This window comes from Carlito syrichta, unplaced genomic scaffold (assembly GCF_000164805.1).
Source record: "Carlito syrichta isolate Samal-C Ts95f unplaced genomic scaffold, Tarsius_syrichta-2.0.1 Scaffold120546, whole genome shotgun sequence".
NCBI lineage: Eukaryota > Metazoa > Chordata > Mammalia > Primates > Tarsiidae > Carlito > Carlito syrichta.
The window spans coordinates 39,205-53,468 of NW_007064642.1; the positions used below are offsets into that span (position 1 = coordinate 39,205).

General features: G+C 42.8%; 1 protein-coding gene across 1 annotated transcript in view; it reads left to right on the top strand.

Annotated features, from left to right (window-relative positions):
• The window catches only part of LOC103249491 (protein phosphatase 1 regulatory subunit 12B-like), a 45,910-nt gene that overhangs the window by 25,087 nt on the left and 6,559 nt on the right, over window positions 1-14,264 (top strand). The window contains exons 3-6 of the mRNA XM_008048120.1: window positions 1,010-1,154; window positions 2,062-2,166; window positions 6,505-6,558; window positions 7,826-7,876. Of these exons, the coding sequence (XP_008046311.1) occupies window positions 1,010-1,154; window positions 2,062-2,166; window positions 6,505-6,558; window positions 7,826-7,876 (355 nt within the window). The remainder of the gene's footprint in view (window positions 1-1,009; window positions 1,155-2,061; window positions 2,167-6,504; window positions 6,559-7,825; window positions 7,877-14,264) is intronic.

Genomic DNA, 14,264 nt, shown 5'->3' on the forward strand with positions numbered 1-14,264 from the left:
GTTGTTTACGTAGGTTATCTGCTGAGAGAATCTTCCCTTCATAGACTTCCCAATACTGGAAATAAAATCATCACAACTTTAAGAGCTCAATTGCTAGAAGAGGTAGAAATTCTCATCACAGGCCTAACAGTCTTAATATGGAATATAGATAAGAAGGTAGAAAACTAGCTGTTAGGGTACTGTGTTTGTACCCCTGAAATGTTTGGGATTCCAGCAAACCTGTAGAGCACCTAAAGACATATGTAACATGCCTTAGTGACCATTTTACCCCATTCAACCTCTGGCTCATATCTCCAAGTCCATGTTTCTGATTCATTAGCAGTTTATTGTAATCATTTTCCAAGAGCCATTAAGATCCAAGAAACTTTTACTTTTGAAAGTACACTCTTCAGCCGGGCTCGGTGGCTCAGCCTGTAATCCCGCGCTTTGGAAGGCTGAAGTGAGTGAATTTCCTGAGCCCTCGGGTTCGAGACCCCCCTGGGCAACTTGGCGAGACCTCATCTCTACATTAAATCAAAAAATTAGCGGGGCGTGGTAGCGCCGCCTGTAGTTCCAGCTACTTGGAAGGCTGAGGCGGAAGGATCGCCGGATCCCAGCAGGTCGGGCTGCGGTGGCCGGGAGCGGCCACTGCACTCCAGTCTGGGTGACAGAGTGAGACTCCAGCTCAAAAAAAAAAGAAAGAAAGTACACTCTTGAGGGAAGCTGTTCAACCCTAAACAAATTTGAAAAGTTCTAAGATTTAAGTGAGCACATGGGTCCAAACCACCAATTTTTCAATAAGCTTCATTCTTGGCAAATTATGACCTGCCTCCCTTTCCAAACTCGTGCAGTTTAGCCTTGAGGTTTGGGAATACTGGCCGAGAGATTCAAAGAAGGAATGTTGCACGTTTTTTCTGGCCAGGACTCACAAATATGTTTTAGAAAAGGCGCAAACTACCCTTAAGCATCCCCTTTCCCCTACTACTTTGTTCTCAAAAATGATTTTTACCTTTAATATTATCTCCCATAGGTTGGAATCAGGAGGTAGTAACCCTACAACCAGTGATACTTACAGTGACCGGGCTTCAGCAAGAGCCCGTCGTGAGGCCCGGGAAGCCCGACTAGCCACCCTGACCAGCCGTGTGGAAGAGGACAGCAACAGGGATTATAAAAAAGTAGGGTCTTTTTTCAGTTGTCCTGTTCTTGGGTAACAACATGTAAACCTCTCAGCCTTTTCCTCCATTGTAAAAAAATTAGTGTAGTTCTAAGCAGAAGAAAAGGGCTTAAGTAACATTCCTCACAGATTTCTGGGTTCACTTCTCCAAACAGCTAAATAAAGACCCCTTCATATATTGTTCTTAGCGCAGTAAACACGTGACTAGAATCAGCTATTTAGAGGTTTAGGAAGAAGTAAGAAATTAGGAATTGTAAAAAGGGTAAAAAATCTAATGCTGTCTGAGTCTCTAAGATTCATTTGGTAGACTATTTTTTTTTAAACAAATATGTGTTTCTAATAAGTTCCTGTGAATATCAACTAAATACTTCTAGGTGTTAGCAAAAAAAAATCATTATCATCATCTGGGTTTGGAGAGGCTTTAAATCACTTTATAGTTCATTTCCTTTGGAGTAGACTTGAAAACCCTCCCTTTCAGTTGCTTATCAGAAAATTTTTTTTTTTGTTAAGAAAATGTTTGTTTTGTTAAGCAGAACTTGACTGAAATCAGCATACATACTAGGCTGGTTCTAAAATAATAATCCTTTTGTGTGGGAAGACATACTTTTAAGTAATGAATATACCCTATAGGAGAAAATGGAGCGACTGTTTTTGTCCCCCAGAGATTGACATTATTGAAGTTGGTGCATAATCATTCCCTTTGTGTTCATCACTTTCAAGAAGCAAGAGACCAGTTGGATGAATGTACTCTGCTCACTAGACTTCCTTCATCATCTTCCCTTCTTTACCACACAGTGGTGACTTGGGGCACAGAGCCCTAGGCATGTTCATTTAATGATTCAGTGTGAGTTTCAATTCTGGGAGCATTGCCTAATGGGTGACCTGATTCTCTTTTTTCCCTCTCCTAGCTCTACGAGAGTGCCCTGACTGAAAACCAAAAACTGAAAACAAAGCTTCAGGAGGCCCAGCTAGAGCTAGCAGATATAAAGTCCAAGCTTGAGAAGATGGCCCAGGTAAGGGGGAAGAAGAAGAAAAAAGATGGAAAACAGGGTGGATGTGAGGCAAAGTGAACTAGGGATCCAAGGGACAGGAAGTAAGATAAAGTCAAGTTCGGGCCTCCTCAGAGGCAGCAAGATAGAAGCCTCTTAGATTCTAATTTGATTTTAGGGTTCAATTAGTGTTTCTTAGTTAAAACTGGTAGTTCATTGAACAACTCTTGATGGTCTGAATGCGAATAATTAATATTGTAGATTGTTATCTACGTATTTCTTAGTAGAAGAAGAGTATAAATCAGTGCTACAAGGCTAGTCCTAGACAGTTTTTTTTGTCTTGTTCATCATGTTTCAGTTCCTCTTTATCTACAAATCAACTCTTGTAGAGCAATAAGCAAAGCACTATCAAACCTAGTACAGAAAGGTAGCAAATTAGGCCTAGAGAAATAACTGGTTTGCTTAGGTTTTATAACATCCCAAGGGTAAAGGCAGTGCTAGAACATAGGATTAAGTTTCAAAGCAAAGATTTTGTAGCATATGTTGTTTCCCCAAATCACTACGCTCTTTTGGCCTAGGAGTAAGGAACATAGTGGCAGAAAGGCCAATAAACCATTTCCTCTGACTGCCAGGCCAAACTTAATTAGATGATACTTTAGAGAATGCTGGAGGTAATAACCTCATCACCAGTGAAACAAACCCTACCGCTGAAAACTAAAGCCAGCACTATCTTAGGTTATTGCGGAGTTAACAGGAAACCTATTGAGTTATTGCCCTCCTAAAATGCCTGGGGACTAAGAATTTTGAAAGCTGAATGACTCTTTACCAGGAGGGCATGAAATGAAAACCAGAGGTGGTTAGTCATTCTGGTAATTTGATATAGTCCAAAAACAAAGACTAAAATGCTGGAGTTGTTTATGCAGTACCAAATACATGGGACTTTGGGGCAGGGGTGGTTGAGTACCCTCTAAACATCTTGTTGTAACCCTCCGGAATGGGATGAGCAAGGAGGTGCCAACACTTGGAATACAGCACCACAGAACTGCACAGGCTCCCAGCAAGGGAGCAAAAACACCCATACTTTCCAGAATAGGACTTGACCAGGCACAAAATGACCAGGCCTGTCCTATGAGCTGCCTGTCAGTTTGGAAGAGCCACCCCCCCATCTTCCTGGTTACAGTAGCCAAACATGGCTCTACTGAGGATTTCTGAGACCTACTGCAATGCAGATAGATAATAACTAGGCTTAAAGTGACTTTGTGGAACAAGAAAAGTAGGATTCTAAATTTAAAAGAAGAAATACACACACAGTTCTAACCCTGCTATGAGGCAAAGGATGGACTAAATAAACTTTAAGGTCTCTTCTCACCCAATATTACAGACCCAAGCAAAAAACATCTTTTCCCAGTAACTCTCAGGAGATACCTGGGGCAAATTTTTATTCTAAATAGTGCAACAGGTTGGCAATGGGTAATGAATACAGATCCTACACTGGTTCTCATCAGTTATTACTGGGGCCGTTTTATAAAAAATTAAAGAGCAGCCAGGTGAGGAGCCACAGGAAGAACACAGTTTCTCCTGCTACTCTTCTCAGCAGAAGCTTCTGACAGCATATGTCTTGACCTTTAGGGTTTCTTTGCATTCCTGCTACGAGCCCATGCCTCGTAACAGTGAGCAGTGTAACAAGCTGCTGACATCGACTTGCACAGAGGGCATTGAAAGTAAAATCAGCCTTTGCAGTTGCTAGGGAAAAGCATTTACTCTTCAGCCAACTGCTCTACTGGGTATGTCAGAATATACTTAGTTTTGCCAAATACAAGCTATTGCAATTCAGAAGAAATGGTGGTGCTACAAAACAAGTCTCTGCTATTTACCAAAAATGGAGTTGTTTGGCAGGACAGTGGAGAGAGGGCTTGTCAGCCTCACACTTTTGTATGGAGACAGTTACCACATGAATACATACAATGTTTTTACATAAAGGATCCACCCAAACTCTAAGCGGGGTCAAAGTTTAGAAACAAAGCAAACAAAAAACTAGTTCTTTATATATGTGACCCTTGAAAACAGCAAAATCATCACAGCTTCTACAGCTCCTCAGGCTTAGGAAAGAGAAACTTATAGGATATGAACAAGCTACAAGATCTATTTCTGCATTTTCTCTTTTCCTTCTGCTTTGTGGTGGATGCAGTTTTAAGGCAGACAGCTATGACCTTCAGAACAGAAGGTGAAAGCCCAGGACAGGAGCCAGAATTCTGAGTTTTACTGTTCTAGCTGTTCCCTAATTTCTTTGAGAAAAGAAACCTCAGTAGGAAGACTAGCATAATTTCTGTATTTATTAACTGTTGTCTGTGCATGGCATTAGACAAATAAAAATAATCACCTTGTAATTATTAAATGTCTATTGAATGTAAGAAATTCTGCTCAGTTCTGTAATGCTAAGGCGAAAAGGCACTTAAGGGTTTTTCATTCTGCTATTTGAGGAAAGGTTGTTACCTGAGATTATTCTTCTTTTTAGTTCATCTGCAGAATTTAAATTGAGAGTCAAAAATGATCAGAAATAAACCTTCTAAGTCGCTTATTCAAATAAAATCTTACCTTTTCTGGAAGCACAATATGAGGGGCGCCCAAAAAAACCTGGAATTGATTTAAAATATGCATATTTATTCTTACATGTTTAAACTTCAGTCACCTCCAAAGTACTCTTCATTTGATGCAATACAGCTATCGAGATTTCCACTGCTCAAACCGTTTTTGAACTCGGCAATTGTGATGCCTTTTAGTGCTTCTGCTCTTTTTTGTTTGACTTCTTCCACAATGGCAAAACATTTCCTTTGAGGACTTTTTTCATCTGGGGAAACAAAGTTGCTCTGGGTGGGATCGAGTGAATAGGCAGAGTGAAGCAAAGAGATCTTGCTGTTTTTGGTCAAAAAATGACGAACAGCGCGGCAGCTCAGCATGTAATCCCGCGCCTTGGGAGGCTGAAGTGAGTGGATTGCCTGAGCCCGCGGGTTCGAGACCCGCCTGGGCAGCGAGACCTCATCTCTACAATAAATCAAAAAATCAGCCGGGCGTGGTAGCGTGTGCCTGTAATTCCGGCTACTCGGAAGGCTGAGGTGGAAGGATCGCCGGAGCCCAGCAGGTCGAGGCTGCGGTGGTCAGGAGCAGCCACTGCACTCCAGTCTGGGCGACAGAGTGAGACTCCAACTCAAAAAAAACAAAAAAACAAAAAAAAAACTGACGAACACTCAGCATTGTGTTGGCAACTGTACTGTCGTGGTGGAAGGACCAGTTACCTATTTGCCACAACTCAGGATGTTTCTTTCTCAAATCATGATGCAACCTTCTAAAAAATTCCAGATAAAAAAACTGGTTGGCCATTTGATCCAGAGGAACAAATTCTGAATATACTACAAGGGGCTCTCCCTCCAAAAGATAATTTTCGTTTTGGGGGGATGGTCCCCAGTTGTATATAAAACATATGAAAATGGACCTGCTCTGTTCAAAGCAGGGCAGATGCCATGAACCAGTTCCTGTGAACCCCTGGAAGCCCAATCACATGTAAAAAACATGTGATTTTTTTTTACTAGCCAGGCTCAGTGGCTCAGCCTGTAATCCCACGCCTTGGGAGGCTGAAGTGAATGGATTGCCTGAGCCCGCGGGTTCGAGACCCGCCTGGGCAACTTGGCGAGACCTCATCTCTACAATAAATCTAAAAATCAGCCGGGCATGGTAGCACATGCCTGTAATTCCGGCTCCTCAGAAGGCTGAGGCGGAAGGATCGCCAGAGCCCAGCAGGTCGAGGCTGCACTCCAGTCTGGGTGACAGAGTGAGACTCCAACTCAAAAAAAAAAAACACTGCCCTAAGAGAAAAACAGCATAATTTCCCAAAACAGAATGAACAGGAAGAAAGGGGATTATTTAGAAGAGTGCCATGGGGCTTAGATATTCAAGTTCAGGAGTTACTAGTCTTTTAAAGAAGAAAAGCCATTTCTATTTCCTCTGGGTTGTGATATTACTCAAAGAAAGAAGAGGGGGAGAGGGTTGGTGAGATGTAAGAATGTAGTTGACATTGAAGACCTAGTGAGTAAGACAGAATGAGTGAGAGAGAGAGAGACAGTTGTGAGTAATGTCTTTGTAATTTCAAGGAACACTACTATTTCTCTCTAGTGGGAATCCTGCAAACTTCAGAGAGATGATAATGTTAGGCTTAGAGATTTGTTTCCTGGAGACCTCTGCTATAATGGAAGTCCAAAACTTTACTGTCTATTTCTGGATGTCTATTGATGAAGCTGAACTAGACTGAGCTTTCTTCTAGCCCTTAGACAACTTCAGTAACAACTGTTTTCCTTCAATTTGCACTAGCAAAAACAAGAGAAGACTTCTGACAGATCATCAGTGCTGGAGATGGAGAAACGGGTATGTGCAAGTCTCATTTCCCCCAGTTTCCTCTCTTCTGACTTTCTCTAACTTTGTTTTTCATGCCAATGGAAAAAGTTCATTAAGAAGGAGGGAGTTCTGCCACATTCCATTCCCAGCTTGATGATAAATTCCTTTTGTCTGACTCTGGGCAGTAATTTGATTGCTAGTCCTTTTGGCATCCTCAGATGGTCAACATTTTCCATATATTCCAGTCTTTGGGTGGGAAGGATCCTTGGAAGTTCACCTCATATGTTGTTCTGACTGTAGGCAGAACTGCACACATGCATATATCCATAACATGTTTTGGTTTACTGTAAATCATCACACACCCTCACACCCATGTCCAAGGTCTCCTTACCCTTTCCATCACCTTGAGCAGAAAGGAAGCTTTCAGCAGGACCATTGATTTAAGTCTTATGACTTGAAACATGAGCCAGCACAATCTTTCACTTACTCTCTGACTGAGGGGAGGATTTCTGGTTCAGTTGCTGACCTCTTCCCAACTGTACTCAATATTATTCTGGGATTTTATATTCTTGGACTGGGAAAATTCTATTAGATTTATTGATGGACCCTAGCTTTGATTTGACCCTAGGGAAATAGTATGTTCCCATCTCTCCTGTTGCTGCCTGTTATTTGGTAAGCTGCTATGTTTTGTATTTTATTCCTTTGGCCTGTAACCAAATGTTCTTGGTATCTCATCTGATCAAGGAGTTCTCATTGGGTTCAGGCTACTTCAAGAGTCAGTTGCTGGGACAGAGAACTGGAGGAGAAGGGAAAAACACAGGGGGAGGCATGCTGTTTCTTCATAGACAATGATGTCTACTTCTCGACTCACCATCTGCTCCCAATCATGAGAGAAGCAGTTCCCTAGGAATTTAGGGAGAGCAGTACTGATGATAATGATGCCTTTTTTAGCATAGAGAGCAAGGTCCCTAGTCACTGATAGTCATTTGAAATTCTATGAAATCTTCAACTTGTGCAGAATAACGGAGTACCCTGGTCTGTTACTTCTCCATATATCATCTAGTTTTCTGATAGAAGATTGAGATAATGTGATTTTCATCAGTGAAGTAGCTCTATCCCATAAGTGCCAGGATCAGAAAGTGCCAGCATCAGATATTGCTCAGATGTCCTGAGTAAGGTTTATATCAGTAGACAAACCCTTCCCATGAAGCTGCTGGTCACATGGCAGCTGGGAGGCCATATTTTTACTCCATTGTGAATTCATTAGATGTTCAACAGTCTCTTTGTTCCTAAACAGGAGAGGCGAGCCTTGGAACGGAAAATGTCAGAAATGGAGGAAGAAATGAAGGTATGAAGAGATTTTCTCTATGTTTATATGCCTGTACTCTGAATGCCTGCCAAGACTGAATATTTGAGCATAGGCCTGCCATCTCCAAATTTTGCTACAAACTAAATACCCTCAAGAAGAGATGATGAGCCGGGCTCGGTGGCTCAGCCTGTAATCCCGCGCCTTTTGGAGGCTGAGGTGAGTGGATTGCCTGAGCCCGCGGGTTCGAGACCCGCCTGGGCAGCGAGACCTCATCTCTACAATAAATCAAAAAATAACCTGGGCGTGATAGCGCATGCCTGTAATTCTGGCTACTCAGAAGCCTGAGGCGGAAGGATCGCCGGAGACCAGCAGGTGAGGCTGCGGTGGCCGGGAGTGGCGACTGCACTCCGGTCTGGGCGACAGAGCGAGACTCCAACTCAAAAAAAAAAAAAGAAGAGATGATGGTTGAAGAAGTGAGCACCTCTCCTCAGCCATTTCTTAGACTCTTTTTGCTCATACAACATCTATTAGTCCACCTCAAAGGCCTTCTAGGAACAAATGCTGCCTTTATTTAGGGGGAGATCTTAGTAGGCTAGAGACAAACCTGAGTTGAACTTTTAAGGTTTTTCAAGCAATGTCTTCACGCTCCAGAAGCTGAATGAAAAGACTTGAAGTTTCCAGCTCTGGAGAGCCTACCATTAGGCGCTTGGGGAAGCTTGAGCATGGCTGGAGGTTTTCTTCCCTAGTGCCCTTTGCTGGAGGAACACAGATTGAGTCATTCTGCAGCAGAATAAAAATGTATTCACATACTGATTTCCTGCTCCAATCCATTTCCCCTGAATATTCAGTAATGCTTGGCACTCTCCCACTAGAATAAGCTCATGCCACCAGATACGCTTCACAGATCACTGCTTTCCTCTCTCTCCTCCTCATGACCTGCAGTGACTATCACCTCCATTCACTACTTTAATGGACAACTGCCATCCTGGCCAGCTTTGATTGCTAAGAACTGTCAGTCTACCCAAAGAAATCAATTTGCTGCTATGGAAGGAAGGGGGATAGAATGCTGCAGGGAACATAGACCTACCTGGTCAGTGTAGCCACCTGGATCTGATTTTGAAGCATCTGATTCCTGCAATGCATGATGCCACATGCCCACAGGCACTTAGCACTTTCTCAGCTTTTTTTTTTTTTTCTTCAAGGATCTTATTTTACTGACTATATGATGTCAAGCATTCATCTGGTAAGACATAGATTTCTTCAGCTGAGAAACTGAGGCACTAAAACAGTATTAGGCAGATCCCCAAGTGTCTTTCTATGAGCAAGCATTCCTGATATGCCATTGGAACACTTTGGGAGAAACATTTATTGTTCCATTGACCTAAAGAGGTTAGTTATTTACTGAAAAAGAAAAAAAAAACTTTTTAAGACCTAACAAAGTTGTAGTTTACTACATAAGCTCCAGTGCTCATAATCCTGTTACTCCTTAAATTTTCAGAATGAAGGAGAAATGCTAAGCCCTGCCCCTGTATTTCTTACCCACTATCCCAAGGCTGTAACTGATAACATTCACATAGAATTTCAAGCATTACCTGCTTGTATTTCAGACATTTTAAATCTTTCAAGTTGATTCAAAGAGCAAGTAGAAATAGTAAATATTTGATTCTTCTGAGATGATAGAACAGTATGTCATAACACCATTAAACTTTTCCATCTTCTGGTTCTTTCTCACAGAAGTATTCTCTCCCAGCAGTAAGTTAGTAGAGCCAAACAGTTATTTTTGTTTGTTTTTTAAGAGACAGAGGTCTCTGTCTCTGTCGTCTAGGCTGGACTCAAATTCCTGGGATCAAGCAGTCCTCTTGCCTCAGCCCCCTAATTATGTGGAACTGCAAGTGTGTACCACTGTGCCTGGCTGAGCTAAATGGTTCTTGATGAATAAATATCCACAGCTCCTTGTTGCATGGGGGCTCCTCCATTTTTAAAGCCCCCTGAGTTATACCATCTATACTCTGATGTAAGGCAACTGTCAAGGATGCTTATTAAGGAATGGCCTAGGTGCTGATCTGGAACAAGTAAATGAAACCAAAGCTGATGCCTTCCAATGAGGCTCCAGGAGCCCAAAGCCAGCCTATACCCACTTCTCATGGGACTCTGGGGTCACATCTATGCAGGCCCACCCACAAAAACGGAGAAAGTGGCCAAATTGGAGAAATTGATGTTCTTATTTCTTTTTGGAGTCCCACTCTGTCGCCCAGACTGGAGTGCAGTGGCCGCTCCCGGCCACTGCTGCCTCGACGTGCTGGGCTCCAGCGATCTTCCGCCTCAGCCTTCCAAGTAGCCGGAATTACAGGCATGCTCTACCACGCCCGGCTGATTTTTTGTAGAGATGAGGTCTCGCTGCCCAGGCAGGTCTCAAACCCGCGGGCTCAGGTAGTCCACTCACCTCAGCCTCCCAAAGGCGCGGTATTACAGGCTGAGCCACCGAGCCCGGCTGATGTTCTTATTTCTATCCCAATTTTAACTTAGGGAGTACAGAAGCCTTTTCAGTAGTTTTAGTTGCTATCAGTCCCATGGGTTGAGACAGGCTTACATGTTCTCTCCCTCTCTCTATCCTATTAAGCTATGCCTTTTAAAACTAGGTCGTGAGTTCTATTCTTTCCTCAATAGAGATTAAAAACCATGCAAGTGTTTGTTCTCCGCAGCCATAAACCATTTGCCAGCAACTCTAAAATCAATTGTTTAAATTATCAAGTGGAGCCAGATCATGACTGTTTAGCCCCCAAACCAAAAAAAAAAATCTACTCATTCAGTCACTTGCCACTATTCTTCATTATCCATTGCAAAGCCAAATAGAGAGAAGAAGACACAAGTTTTAAAGCCCCTAAACACCATTTACTCAAATCAAAGCCTAATACCAGCTTTGCAAATTGTTTAGCACCCCCTAGAGGACTAAGGGTGAGGAGCATCATAGACTCCCCAATCACACCAATTTTATGGTTCTGTCTGTACCCTACTTTGAAGGCAAAAACTTCAAAATATAGATATGACTATTATAAAATTGATGTGATGGGTCCTAAAAGAAGTCTAATAAAATGCTTATTTTGCTCACAGGCTTTTCAACCAGACTATTATTTATGGTGACCAATGTCTCTAGAGTGATTAGTGGTCAAAATCTCTGTGTACAAGTAGCTAGCCAACAGTACAAGTAACTGTCTTGTCGAATCTGGGACCTAGTAGAACTTAGGATAAGTTGGTTTGCTTGTTGCGTATTCAGTTTATATAGATGCTCAAACATCCTTGGAACAATCAGTAAGGAGCTGTTTGGATGGTTGGAGGGTTTGGACCCTTAAAAAAAATACAGTAGGTGCTCAAGGACAGAAAGTGACTTCAGTACTTTTTTTCCTGTCTCTAGCAAATAAAGTACAAAGGTCAGGTGAAATGGGGGAACTATGAGATGGGCTGACCCAGATGTATGGGTGACTCTATGGTTGTGAGATGTGTTGTGTTTTTCTGGCCTTTCCTTGCCAAGGTAAGTATTTATGAAATCTCCCCATAAAAAACTCCACCCAGATTCTGGATTGGAGTAGGATTATATGTTAGCTTCTGACAGATGTGCATGTCAGTATGAGCCGTGCCAGGCCTGCACTTCGTCTTGGGATGTGTTCACATCAGACGTAATTACTTCTCTATTGCATACTCCATTGAGCATCAGCCTCCTTGCCAGACCCTCTGCCCTTCCTTTCCCAGGTCCTTGCATGAGGGAGCCCCGTAGCTAATCCTTTTTTAGGTTGGTCCTGAAATTTTAATTTTATCTTGGAAATATCATGAGCCAACCCTGACCCTTAGCCCTGCCCTTGCCCACCCTGCCCTATGCCCTGCCCTGCTCTCTTCTCCTTGTCATGCCTTGTTTTCAGTGCTGCTTTCCATAGAATATTCTACCATATTATTTCCTGCCTCTCTCCCTCTTGCTGATAACATCCAAATTCTTTCACCTCAATCTACTTGTACTCACACATTAGATTGAGTCACTTTCATAGTTCATGTCTTTAATATTATTTCCTGAGGGGCAAGAACCACTTCAAATAACGACAATGATTGTTTTGAAAGCTTTGGTCCAATGGCAATGTTTGTGTTGATAACTTTGGTCCAATACCAAAGAAGGGTGAGAGCCAGGGACTTTCCATTGGTTCCTAAATTTGCTCCCTGCTTATCTCTAAACTCTTCCATGTGCTATTCCATGATCTCCCTCCTCTGTCTTCTCCATGACCAAGAAGCTTATAGTAGGCAGAGGATTGCCCAGTTCACGCCCTTCCCCACCCCCCTCCCACCAATGGCTACATGGAACTGTTTGGCTGCCTTATCTTTTTTCCAAGATGGTCATTCTCCGTCTTTGGGGAAAGAGAAATTCAGCAGTTTGTCTTTGCTTGTTTTTCCTTTTCTCTGCTTTTTTCCCCTCATGCCACCTTTCATTTTCTTGCTTTTTCACTCCTAAACAACTATAATTCCACTAATCTTTCATTTCTATCCTTCCATCATGTGGATATAAGAGACTTTTCTCTGCTATCTGACCATCTTTTTGTAGTCATTATAACTCACAAGATTGTCCATCCTCATCTATGAAACCCCATTCACATAACAAAATCAAATTCCTCCTCCCAGAGAGCTGGTGGTCTCAGTTTCAGGGACAGCAGATGACCACTTAGGAAGGAGAAGTAGCAGAGTAGGCAGGCTTGTGATATAATTTCATTTATGAAATTGTTGAAGTCTTTAAATCCCTTATGGAAGTCTGAATCCTTTATGGAATATGGGGTATTAGGAACAATATATGTGGACTAGTTATTGTTCCATTTGTAACACTGACAGACAGAAAAGGCTTGACTAAGCACATGTCCTAGCCAGTTCTATTATCACTGGACATTTATGATTTCTCTAGCTTTGTGCACAGCTATAACTTCCAGAGTATGCGTCTGTTTGTGAACACCTTTGAGCAGCTCCCAGCCTCTGCATGAACTGGGACAAGGAGAGCACAGTTAGCTGTGAATTGAATAATGTATGTAATCAATTGTAGCAGGTTAGAGGTAGGTTAGCAGTTCTTGGATCCTGGAACAAGCTCTCCGGACTACAGAGGAGAACTTGCAGGGCTATTGAAGCTTTCTACAAAGCAGGCCAGAGGACCATCCAGAGAGCTGACTTTATTATTTTTGGTATGTGTCATTTCAACCTTTTAAACAGTTGTGTCCCATACAAAAAGTACGTAAACAGCAGACCTCTCTTTTATTCTCCCTATTTTTAAAAAGTAAGAAATAAATGAGGTAAGAGAAGGGCCAGAAAGAAAAAGTGGGGGTAACATGGGGCTGAGTGTGGGGGGAAGATGAGACGAAGGGAAGGAGAAGAGGGCAGCAGCTAGATTTAGGAATATGTTGAGTCCTCAACTCCAATCCCAATGATGATGAAGCAGAATCCCTGAGGCTATGACTGAACCATGTTAATTTGGTTCAGAAGGCCCTAAACCACGTGCTGGGATGTCATTCTCAAAAGCAATCCAGATGTGCTTTTTGAGAGCCTGGTGGTTATATTCATATGGCTGACCTTCTGCATATTTAGACCTTAGCCAAGAATCACAGACACAGCTCTCCCCTCCCTGGTGCTTTTCTCCACTGTCCTTCCCCCTACCCCCTTCCCCTATTTGCTCTCATGACTCCTGCCTTTCTCATTTCTTTTCTTGCATGCAAACTAAAAACAAAAACAAAAAGTCACGTGATTTCTTTGTCCTACTTTTCTCTCCTCTGGTTTGTCTTGTGTGTGTGTCTCTCTCTCTCTTGTCTGTCTGTCCCCTTCATGTCTCACTCTCTACAGAACCTCCACCAGCTAAAACAGATTCAAACCTTGAAGCAGATGAACGAGCAACTGCAGGCTGAGAACAGGGCCCTGACCCGAGTGGTGGCCAGACTCTCGGAGTCCATCGAGTCCTCGGACACCCAGGAGCTCTAGTTCTTGCCCCTCCTCTCCACCTCACTTCCCTCCTCCACTACTCCAGGCAGGTTCAGTCTTCTTATTGGTCCCAGAAGCTCTGTGCTCATCTTCTCCATCAAAGCCAAAGTATGTAGTTCCTATAACACTTGGTTCTCTGTGGCTGGAAGGAGCCAGGACTGACACCATAGAATGGGACATAACTACCTAGACTAAGGGAGGCAGTGGGGGAGACCTCACATGGGCTAGCAGTATATTTGGTAAGATCCCCATTTACCTTCTCTTTCCTGAGAGACTGAGTTTGGATTTGCTCACTTGGCTACACATAGGTATACATACCTGTGTACATACATGTATGTCGGTGACCAGCACTGACCAAGGGTGGGTTAGGACCTGCACCAGAGAATCTGGACAGCGAGAAGAGACCACTTGGAGGCAGTTCTTCTGGGAACAGTCT